The sequence below is a fragment of the Ceratotherium simum genome, chromosome 24, assembly GCF_057802395.1.
Source record: "Ceratotherium simum simum isolate JZ-2026a chromosome 24, ASM5780239v1, whole genome shotgun sequence".
Taxonomy (NCBI): domain Eukaryota; kingdom Metazoa; phylum Chordata; class Mammalia; order Perissodactyla; family Rhinocerotidae; genus Ceratotherium; species Ceratotherium simum.
The window spans coordinates 41,870,630-41,883,018 of NC_141923.1; the positions used below are offsets into that span (position 1 = coordinate 41,870,630).

General features: G+C 38.7%; 1 protein-coding gene across 5 annotated transcripts in view; it reads right to left on the reverse strand.

The window, feature by feature from the left end:
- PCNX4 (pecanex 4) overlaps nt 1-12,389 on the reverse strand; it is a 55,469-nt gene that overhangs the window by 13,270 nt on the left and 29,810 nt on the right. For all 5 annotated transcript variants that reach the window (XM_087448422.1, XM_087448424.1, XM_087448423.1 and 2 more), the window contains 3 exons: nt 4,781-4,884; nt 671-1,710; nt 98-284 (listed from right to left, as the gene is read on the reverse strand). In XM_087448422.1, coding sequence (XP_087304548.1) covers nt 98-284; nt 671-1,710; nt 4,781-4,884 — 1,331 coding nt within the window. The remainder of the gene's footprint in view (nt 1-97; nt 285-670; nt 1,711-4,780; nt 4,885-12,389) is intronic.

Below are 12,389 nucleotides of genomic sequence, written 5' to 3' on the forward strand. Positions count from 1 at the left end.
GGATCCGTACCTGTGAATCCCGGGCCGCTGAAGAAGAGCATGCGAATTTAACCACTATGCCACTGGGCTGGTCCCTAAAAAGACATTTTTAACTTACCATATTAGGATCATACCCCAGAGAAAACAAGTATGGTTTTTCTTGTAAAACTGATTCCTTCCACTTTTCATCAGATACCAAACCAATGTACCAGTCACTTTCATATTCTTCAAGGCAGTTAGTTAGCTCTTTAAAGTCTTCTATTGGACCTAAACTTGCCTTATCAATCATCAGTTTCAGAGTGTACCTGAAAAATGGGAAAACGAAGAATTTTAGATTTTTTTAAAATCAATTTTATAGAGGAAATAGATTTGTTCAATCAATATTTTTAAGACATTGAACTGAAATGATACATATTTCAGATAAAAAGATTAGGGAGAAAATATGAAGTTAAAGTGAATAAATCCAGTAAGCCACATGAAAAATAGGTGTTCTACATAAAAAAAACAGCTAGAAGTACAAATTAAAGTATACGCCCAATATAATAACAATAAATACCATTTTTTTTCATTTTTAGCAAAGTTAACTATTTTTAAAAACTAGAAATGAAGGGGTATCTCCTTCTAGGTTATTAAAAAAAAATCAACATTTTTCTGCCAGTGTTATGACTTGTACATAATCAAAATGAATTACCTGAAAGCTTTCAGTGCTAGATGGAATAGTTCTGGCTTTTCCGTGAGCCAATCCAAGGCAACAGACCAAGGCAAAACACCATTGTAAACTCTCAGTATATGACCAGGACTAGGAACCATATTGTCTACTCCAAATAAACTAAAACAACAAGTCATTACTGCATGAACATAAAAGTCTTTTAAAACTCTGTCCTTTGCAATTTCTTCCAGTACATTTGGGACATTTTCTTCTGAATGAAAACATTTCAACTGCCTTACAACAAATTGGTACCAGTCTTCTGGAAAAAATGAGCTCATCTCCCTCATTTTGGAATCAGGCAAACAGTTAGACGTCCACTCTTCAGGTAAGCTTAACAAGTGGGAATGAGAACAAGTGAACTCTATGAGAGGGATATAAACCATGTCTTGGTGCTTTCCTTTGTCAACAGCAGGGTATCCCAATATAACTGCTTTGTAAAGACTGTTTTCAGGAACAGTGCCTGCAGAATGATCACCAACCCTCTGTGTTTCTACTGATCCTGGAATAGGCACACTTATACCTTGCAAAACTTTCAACTGATCTTTTTCTTCTTTTCCTGTTTTGATAGTTGGCTCGTCACCAAAAACATTATCATCAGACCAGTCATCCAAAGTTTCTGAATTTAAACTATCTGTGTCTTCTGAGGATTGGGTTTGTGGTGAAGTATTCAAGGCAGGTAGGATTATTAGAGACGCTTCCCCTTTATTTTCAGTTTTGTGAACATTCTCCTGCATGCTGGACCTTCTGGAGCAGTACTGAACAAGTATCCATAAAAGCACTTTAACAAGGTCATCTTTAAATTCTTTTAAGTTATCATGAGAATCGATTATGCCAGATAGGACATTTCTGGCATCAGAATAGAGTTTCACAGGCAAAACAGTACAGGGTGTCAAGACATTTCCAAAGTGTTCATTAATGGAACATACTCTTGTGTATTCTTCTTCTTCAAAGGCACCTTCAAAAACTTCGTCAACTTTTCGAGCTTCAGCAGTATGACAGGATGTCTCTTGCAATTCTAACCCCTAAAGAGGAAATAAAACAGTATTTGAGTTTATGATCACTTATTACACAGAGAAAAGCAACTAGTTCCATAAATGCCCATGGATTGGATTTTCATAATAAAAGTATAGAAAATGCAAAAAAATTTCTTTAACTGAAGAGCTATACCTTAACTCAGTTAATGGCACTCAACACATTTGATGTTGGGTACAGAGATGAAAAATAATGCTACTATTTTAAAAGACATTATAGAAATTCCAGTAGAAATTGGCAAAACAATTTTATTGAGTATGACCTCAATTTCAAACACTATCTGTAGTCAAGTTTGAAACACACTTATTACAAACTTTTTTAAATCATAAAAATTTTGGTGGGGGGAAGAAAGCAAAATTGGAATTACACAATACGAACAGTAGTTTTGTACCTTTCCATCCTACTTTATATGAGAACATTATTATATTGTATGGATATGCCATAATTTCTTTAACCATTTTCCTGTACCAGTTTTTTTAATAATAACATAATATTACAGATTTGAGTATTTAATTATTGTCTGTCTCCTCCAACTACAAAGTAAACTCCATAAACCTTTGGTTACTACTATATCCGCAGTACCTAAACTAGTACCTGGCACACAGTAGGTATGCAACAAATATGTGTCAGAAAAAATGAATATTATGAATATGTTCTTATATGAATTTTAAACACATTTTGATTATTTCTCTAGAAGGAATCACTTGAAGAGGATGTACCAGGTCACTGTCTACTATTATTATTATTAATCTAATTGTACATTATTACAAAACTAACAGTGCCTTTAATAAAAGGCTGTGGTGTCAGGCTGTATTATGATCTAGGGGAAGAACATGGATGTGACCTCAGAAGCTGTTTTTAAATCATGGCTCTGTCAGATGCTCATACACAATCCTGAGTAGGTCACCTATCCTCTCTGAGATTCCTTTTCCTTCTCTTTCAAAGAAAAATAATCCTAGTACATAGGGTTGTGAAGATTAAAGTAAGTAATGAAAAGTGCTTGTAAACTTTAAAGCATTATATAACTGTTAGTAGATGGTATAGCTAAGCAAGCTCGTGTTCAAAACAATGAAAAAGAAAGAAAGATTGCCATCAAAAAGTATATCTTTATACCGCATATATCACAGAGCACAAAAGATCAATAAAAAGACCCACATTATGAGGTATTATAAAACCATACCATTTAAAAATAGAACTATATTAAGCAATAGAAACATCTTCAATATTTTGCATAATTTTTTGCCTTCTCCTACTTGTACAGGTTAGACTAGAGCAGTGGTTCTCAAACTTTAGGTGAGTCAGAATCACAGGAAGCCTTGTGAAAACTCAAGATTGCTGGGCCCTCCCCCAGAGTTTCTGATTCAGTAGGTCTGGGGAGGGGCCCAAGAATTTCCATTTCTAATAAGTTCCCAGGAGATGTTAATAATTACTACACTGGGAAACTGCATTTTGAGAACCACTGGACTAAACGAACAGCTTTTTAGTCACCAGCAATGTTGTCCAATCTGTGCTGAGACAAAAAATTCATTCATTCAACAAATATTTATTAAGGGCCTATTACATGCCAGGCATGGTTCCAGGGGCACAGGATATATCTTCCAAATAAAAACCGAGATCCCTGCCCTCGTGACATTTACACTAGAGAGTGGAGGGACACAAGCATCAACAGTAAAACTAGTAAATACATTCATAGTTTGTTAGAAGGTATAACTGCTATGAAAATAAAGAAGAAGTAAAGCAAAGCAAGGAGGACTGGGAGTGCCGGGATGGGAGTGGGAGTGCAATTTTAAATAGAACAGCCATAGTAGACCTCACTGAGAAGGCGACACTTGACCAAAGATTTAAAGGTGGTGAGGGAGTTAGCTGTCTGGTTATCTGAAGGAACAGTGTTCCAGGCAGAGGGAACAGCCAGTAGGCACGAGTAGAGAGTGAGAGGTTTAAGGTAGTAGATGAGGCCAAAGAGGGAATAGGGAGCCTGACTATTTAGGGCCTTGGCTTCTACTCTGAATGAAAGAAGAGATCCACTGTAGGGTTTTGAGTAGAGAAGTGATGTGATCTGACTTAGATTTTAAAGATCACTCTGGTTGAGAATAGACTGTAGAGGGGCAGAGGTAGAAGCAGGGAGACCAATTAGGAGGCTATTGCAATTATGCAGGAAAGAGATGAAGGTGGCTGAGAGCAGGGTGATGAGAAGTGGCAGGATGCAGAATATGGCTTAAAGGTGGAGCCAACAGGATTTCTTGTTGGATTGGATGTGGGGTATGGAAATAAACAAGGAGTCAAATATCACTGGACTAAAGCCCAAATGTTTTTGGGCTGAGCAACCAGAAGAATGGAGTTGTCACCAAGGACTGCTGGGCCCTGGGGCACTCTGATATTAAAAGGTCAAGGAAAAGAGAAGGAACCATCAAAGGAGACTGAGGAGGACTAACCCATGAAACAGGTGAAAAGAAGAGAGCAACTGTGTCAGATGCTGCTGACAGGTCAAGTAAGGGTCTGAGAATTGATCACTGGATTTAGCAATGTGATAGCCATTGGAGACCTTGACAAGAGCAGTTCTTGGTGGAGTAATAGGTAATGGAGTCAAAAACCTAGGGTACACTGAAGAGAGAATGACAGATATGAAATTAGAGATACGATTATAAGCAACTCTAATAAGGCATTTTGCTCTAAAAGGAAGGAGAAAACGAGGGTGTAACAGGTAGGGGCAGTGGGGTCAAAAGGTTTTTATTAAGTTGAGAATGCTTATATGCTAGAGGAGTGAAAAAAATATTACTGAGTCACACTTTTGAGATGCTCAACTAGACAGGGATAAAAAGAACAGGACTGGATGAAAAGGGGGCAGGTATATTTTGTTACCATGCTCTACTATACAATCAACACTAGTCTGCCTACCAGTATGTGCATATTGAAATATACTTTAAAAATCTCTAGGTGTCTTCACAGATAACTAAAAGATACTCTTTTCAAATTGAGCTATTAATAGTGTTTGATGGGTACATAACGGTATAATTTACACACATACTGTAAAAATACTAGAGGTTTCAAATGCACGCTGACCTTAATGTTAATACAGCAGTACGTATAGCCACATTCTAGAATCATTATCCATATTAAACGATCCTGAAAACGGCCCAAGTAATGAGACCCAGGTAAGAGGAGACCTAAAAGAAATTAGAAAAAAAAAACTAAGTAATTGTTCAAACTTGTTTTATTTTGCCATGTGAATCTTCAAAATTGATAACATAGTTGGAACTAATTCGTAACTCCTTCTACCTTCTCTTTACGTCAAGAACAGAAACAACTATTGATTGCATATCAGAAGGATTAAATTAAGCTCTTTACAGGAATAGTTGGAAAAGAAAGTCTACAGGTGATAATACACAAGAATTCAAGGATATCTTTTTCATAAAAACAACAAATTAGAACTTGCTATATGAAGTCCTAAATACATGTTAAATATATTAGGAAAAGTATTCAATATATAAAAGCCAACTTCACATTAATGACTTAAAACATTTTGGACATTTTTATATACATGCATATAAAAATGTTTTGTGGTGTTGAAAATTTACATAAAATGCTACATACCACACTGTACAAATACTTTTAAAACTTAGTTTTTCTCTCAACATTATGTCTCTGCGATTTGCCCATGTCAATATAAAGAGCTCAAAGTCATTCACTGTAACCGCACTGAGAACTCATTATATGAATATATAGCTGAATCTGAATATTCATCTCCCTATTAATAAACATTTCAGATGTTTCCAATTTTTCACTGTTATAAATAATGCTGCAGAAATGATCTTTGTGCAAGTCTGCTTGTACAATGTGTTGTGCAGAAAAGAGTTAACAGGAGGCGGAGTCAAGATGGCAGCATAAGCAGACTTGGAACTCACCTCCTCCCGTGGACACAGCCAATTTACAACTACTCGTGGAAAAATTACCCCTGAGACAGAACTGAAAACTGGATGAGAGGAACTCCTGCAACAACGGACAATCCCAAGTGAGGTAGAAGAGGCAGAGACTCCCTTCTGGAGAGGAAAAACGCCGCCTTCACAAGCCACCCGCTTCATGGCCTCCGGGAGCAGCGCACAAGTACACAGCCTCCCTGGAGGCGGGAGCCCTGAGCCGGGGAGCGACCCTGCTGTGGGCATTTTGTGGACCCAGCACAATCGAGACCAGCGGCATAATATCTGACTTTCCCTGCTACTAAAGCATTGGGGAGTACCCCCAGAAAACCCGTTCACAAAGAAACTAAAACTGGCTCTTAAAGGGCCCGCCTGCAAACTCACCCGTTTCAGAAAGCATCCTAAAATCACCAGAAAGAAAGGTGCACAGTGCTGTGGTGACAAGAGACTCACCTAATAGGCCCCGAGTGCATCTTGGTGAGGGGTGAGACCTCTCCAGGGACGGGGACATTGGCGGCGGCCATTGGTGTGGCCTGGCGTGAGCGGGCTGACACAGACGCCATTGGAGTTCTCCCTGAGGCCTGCTAGCCCAGGGTCTGCCCCACCCGCTAGAGCACCGATTTAATCCAGCTCAGCCAGGGCAGGCAGCCCACCCTAGAGACTGGCCCCACCCAACAACAAGCCCTCAGGCAACTTGTGGGCCTGCATAGATTGGTGACTGGATTCTCTGCAGCCTGGCAACTGAGCTGACTTGAGTGGGGCAGGGTGTGCACAAGGAGCGGGTGGAGAGTGTGGGGCAATGGCGGAGTGTGTGGGGATCCCGCCGTGGAGAGACTGGGTCCACTTGGGGAGGTCGGGGCGCTCAGATGGGGCAGGACTGTGTTGACTGTGTGTGTGGACCTGCGGACGGCAAGGCTTGTCAGCTGCAGAAGACTTGTGCTTCTCAAAGACCCACGTAGGAGGTTTGCCCCAGCTTCCAAAGCCTGAAACAATTGGGTGCTCCTATGCCTGAGGCCAGCCCCACCCAGCTGCAATCCTCAGAGAGCTGATAAGAGACCTAATAGGCTAGAGGTTTACAGCAATTGTAAGGCCCTGAGCCTAACAACCTGCCACGCTGGGGGCCTACTCACTTAAAAGAAATACTGCAACACAAATGTGGTATTAGAACTTGCAGCCAACTGTGCTGGGGCTCCCCACACCTCATAAAGAGACTGAAGGGCCCACAACAACTACAAGCAGCTGAGCATTACAACAGCTGGCCAGGAGCATAACTCAGCCTCCCTGGGCGCCTACAGGGAGAGCAAACAGGCCACAACAGAAGGACACACGTAGCCCACATAGGGGTCACTCTTGGAACATTGAGAACTGAGGGAAGCACACTGGAAGCCTCCTAAGGCATCACTTACATAAGGTCACCTATCCAAGAGCAGGAGACGTAGCTGACCTACCTAATACGTAGACACAAGCACAGGGAAAGAGGCAAAATGAGGAGGCAAAAGAATACATTCCAAGTAAGGGAACAGGACAAAATCCCAGAAAAGGAACTAAGTGAAACAGAAATGAGCAACCTACCTGACAGAGAGTTCAAACTAAGAGTGTTAAGGATGCTCACTGATCTGGGGAGAAGAACAGATGAACCCAGTGAGAATGTCAACAAAGAAATGGAAGATATAAAAAAGAACCAATCAGAAATGAAGAATACAATACTGGAAATGAAAAATTCATTACAGGGACTCAAAAGCAGAGTAGAGGATACAGAAGAACGGATCTGTGAGCTGGACGAAAGACTGGAAGAAATTACCCAAGCTGAACAGGTAAAAGAGAAACGAATTAAAAAGAGTGAGGACAGTCTAAGGGACCTCTGGGACAACATCAAGTGCACTAACATCCGTGTTATAGGTGTCCCGGAAGGAGAAGAGCGAGACAAGGGGAGAGAGAATCTATTTCAAGAAATAAGAGATGAAAACTTCCCTAACCTAAGGAAGGAAACAGACAACCAGGTACAGGAAGCACAGAGAGCCCCAAACAAGATAAACCTAAAGAGGCCCACACCAAGACACATCATAGTCAAAATGTCCAGAATTAAAGACAAAGAGAGAATCCTAAAAGCCACAAGAGAATGTCAAGTTACATACAAAGGAAACCCCATAAGGCTATCAGCTGACTTCTCAGCAGAAACCTTACGGGCTAGAAGAGAATGGCACAACATATTTAAAGTGCTAAAAGGAAAAAACTTACAGCCAAGAATACTCTACCCAGCAAGGTTATCATTCAAAATGGAGGGAGAGATCAAAATTTTCCCAGATAAGCAAAAATTAAAGGAGTTTGTCACCAAGAAACCAGTGCTACAAGAAAGGTTAAAGGGACTGATTTAAGGGGAAAAGAGAAGACCACAAATAGGAAAAATTACCTATTTCCATGATAAGAGGGTAATGGATACAAATGCACAAAAAAGAGGTTAGATATGATATCAAAAACATAAAAGGAGGGAGGAGGGGGGTTAAAGAGTACAGCTTTCAGACAGAGGTCAAACTAAAGTGACCATCAATTCTGTATAGAAGAAGAAAGGAACAGAGAAGGACTACTAAAACGCTGAGAAAAAAAAAAAAGTTAAAAATTGGCAGTAAGTACATACTTATCAATAGCTACTTTAAACGTCCATGGACTAAATGCTCCAATTAAAAGGCATAGGGAGGCTGACTGGATAAAAAAACAAGACCCATATATATGCTGCATACAAGAGACACACTTCAGACCTAAAGACACTCACAAACTGAAAGTGAAGGGATGGAAAAAGATACTCCACGCAAATGGCAATGAAAAGAAAGCTGGGGTAGCAGTACTCATACCAGACAAAATAGACTTTAAAACAAAAACTGTAAAAAGAGACAAAGAAGGGCATTACATAATGATCAAGGGAACAATACAACAAGAGGATATAACACTTGTAAATATCTACACACCCAATGTAGGTGCACCTAAATATATAAAGCAATTATTAACAGACATAAAAACAGAAATAGACAGTAACACAATAATAGTAGGGGACTTTAACACTCCCCTTACACCAACGGATAGATCATCCAAACAGAAGATCAATAAGGAAACATTGGCCTTAAACGACACACTCGAACAGATGGACCTAGTAGATATATACAGAGCATTCCATCCAAAAACCGAAGAATACACGTTCTTTTCAAATGCACATGGAACATTCTCCAGGATTGATCACATATTAGGCCACAAAACAAGTCTCCACAAATTTAAGAAGATTGAAATAATACCAAGCATCTTTTCTGACCACAACGGTATGAAACTAGAAATCAACTATAGGAAGAAAATCAGAAAAGCCACAAATACGTAGAGATTAAACAAAATGCTACTGAACAACGACTGGGTTAACGAAGAAATCAAAGAAAAAATCAAAAAATACCTGGAGACAAATGAAAATGAAAATACGACATGCCAGAATTTATGGGATACAGCAAAAGCGGTTCTAAGAGGGAAGTTTATAGCGATACAGGCCTATCTCAACAAACAAGAAAAATCTCAAATAAACAATCTAACAATGCACCTAAAGGAACTGGAAAAAGAAGAACAAACAAAGCCCAAAATCAGTAGAAGAAGGGAAATAATAAAAATCAGAGCAGAAATAAATGAAATAGCATCCAAAAAAACAATCGAAAAAATTAATAAAAGCAAGAGCTGGTTCTTTGAAAAGATCAACAAAATTGACAAACCTTTAGCTAGACTCACCAAGAAAAAAAGAGAGAAGGCACAAATAAGTAAAATCAGAAATGAAAGAGGAGAGGTTACAACAGACACCTCAGAAATACAAAAGATTATAAGAGAATACTATGAATAGCTATATGCCAAACAATTCGACAATCTGGAAGAAATGGATAAATTCCTAGAATCATACAACCTTCCAAAACTGGATCAAGAAGAAGTAGAGAATTTGAATAGACCAATCACCAGTAAGGAGATCGAAACAGTAATCTCAAACCTCCCCAAAAATAAAAGTCCAGGACCAGACGGCTTCCCTGGTGAATTCTACCAAACATACAAAGAAGACTTAATACCTATCCTTCTCAAATTCTTCCAAAAAATTGAGGAGGGGGGGAAGCTCTCTAACTCATTCTACAAAGGTGACCTTACCCTGATACCAAAACCAGACAAGGACAACACAGAAAAAGAAAATTACAGGCCAATATCACTGATGAACATTGATGCAAAAATCCTCAACAAAATACTAGCAAATCACATACAACAATACGTTAAAAAGATTATACGCCATGATCAAGTGGGATTTATTCCAGGGATGCAGGGATGGTTTAACATTCGCAAATCAATCAACATAATACACCACATTAATAAAATGAAGAATAAAAATCACATGATCATCTGAATAGATGCAGAGAAAGCATTTGACAAGATACAGCATCCATTTATGATAAAAACTCTGAATAAAATGGGTATAGAAGGAAAGTACCTCAACATAATAAAGACCATATATGAGAAACCCACAGCTAATATCATCCTCAATGGTGAAAAACTGAAAGCCATCCCTCTAAGAACAGGAACCAGACAAGGATGCCCACTGTCACCACTCCTATTTAACATAGTACTGGGAGTCCTAGCCAGAGCAATCAGGCAAGAGAAAGAAATAAAAGGGATCCAAATTGGAAAGGAAGAAGTGAAACTGTCACTATTTGCAGATGACATGATTTTATATATAGAAAACCCTAAAGAATCCATCAGAAAACTTTTAGAAGTAATAAACGAATATGGTAAAGTTGCAGGATACAAAATCAACATACAAAAATCAGTTGCATTTCTGTACACTAACAACGAAGTAGCAGAAAGAGAAATTAAGAATACCATCCCATTTACAATTGCAACAAAAAGAATAAAATACCTAGGAATAAACTTAACCAAAGAGGTGAAAGATCTGTACACTGAAAACTATAAAACATTTCTGAAAGAAATTGAAGAAGACACAAAGAAATGGAAAGATATTCCGTGCTCTTGGATTGGAAGAATTAACATAGTTAAGATGTCCATACTTCCTAAAGCCATCTATAGATTCAATGCAATCCCTATCAAAGTTCCAACAACATTTTTCACAGAAATAGAACAAAGAATCCAAAAATTTATATGGAACAACAAAAGACCCCGAATAGCTAAAGGAATCCTGAGAAAAAAGAACAAAGCTGGAGGTATCACACTCCCTGATTTCAAAATATACTACAAAGCTATAGTAACCAAAACAGCATGGTACTGGCACAAAAAAAGACACATAGATCAATGGAATAGAATCGAAAGCCCAGAAATAAACCCACACATCTATGGACAGCTCATCTTTGACAAAGGAGTCAAGGACATACAATGGGGAAAAGAAAGTCTCTTCAACAAACGGTGTTGGGAAAACTGGATAGCCATATGCAAAAAAATGAAAGTAGACCCTTACCTTACATCATACACAAAAATTAACTCCAAATGGATTAAAGACTTGAATGTAAGACCTGAAACTGTGAAACTTCTAGAAAGAAACATAGGCAGCACGCTCTTCGACATCAGTCTTAGCAACATCTTTTCAAACACCATGTCTGACTGGGCAAGAGAAACAATAGAAAAAATAAACAAATGGGACTACATCAAACTAAAAAGCTTCTGCACAGCAAAGGAAACCATCAACAAAACGAAAAGACAATCTAACAATTGGGAGAAGATATTTGCAAACCATACTTCTGATAAGGGCTTAATCTCCAAAATATATAAAGAACTCATGCATCTCAAAAACAAAAAAACTACCAACCCAATTAAAAAACGGGTTAAAGACCTGAACAGACATTTCTCCAAAGAAGATATACAGATGGCCAACAGACACATGAAAAGATGTTCAAAATCACTAACTATCAGGGAAATGCAAATGAAAACTACAATGAGATATCACCTCACGCCCGTCAGAATGGCTATAATTAACAAGACAGGAAACAACATGTGTTGGAGAGGATGTGGAGAGAAGGGAACTCTCATACACTGCTGGTGGGAGTGCAAACTGGTGCAGCCACTATGGAAAACAGTATGCAGATTCCTCAAAAAATCAAGGATAGAACTACCATATGATTCAGCTACTCCACTGTTGGGTATTTATCCAAAGAACTTGAAAACACCAATTTGTAAAGGTAAATGCACCCCTGTGTTCATTGCAGCATTATGCACAACAGCCAAGACTTGGAAGCAACCTAAGTGCCCATCAACGGACGAATGGATAAAGAAGCTGTGGTATATATACACAATGGAATACTACTCAGCCATAAGAAATGATGAAATCCGGCCATTTGTGACAACATGGATGGACATTGAGGGTATAATGCAAAGTGAAATAAGTCAGAGGGAGAAGGTCAAATACCGTATGACTTCCTTCATTAAGTAGTAGATAATAACAACAATAAACAAACACATAGAGACACAGATTGGATTGGTGGTTACCAGAGGGGAAGGGAGGAGGGAGGAGGGTGAAAGGCAAATTCAGTACATGTGTGTGGTGATGGGTTGTAATTAGTATTTTGGTGGTGAACATGATGTAATCGATGCAGAAATAGAAGTACAATGATGTACACCTGAAATTTTTACAATGTTATAAACCAATGTTACTGCAATAAACAAAAAATTAAAAAAAAAAGAAAAGCGTTAACATAGCTGAACTGACTGCTATCCTTTGAAAGGCCTGCTTACAAAGCTGGCCCTTC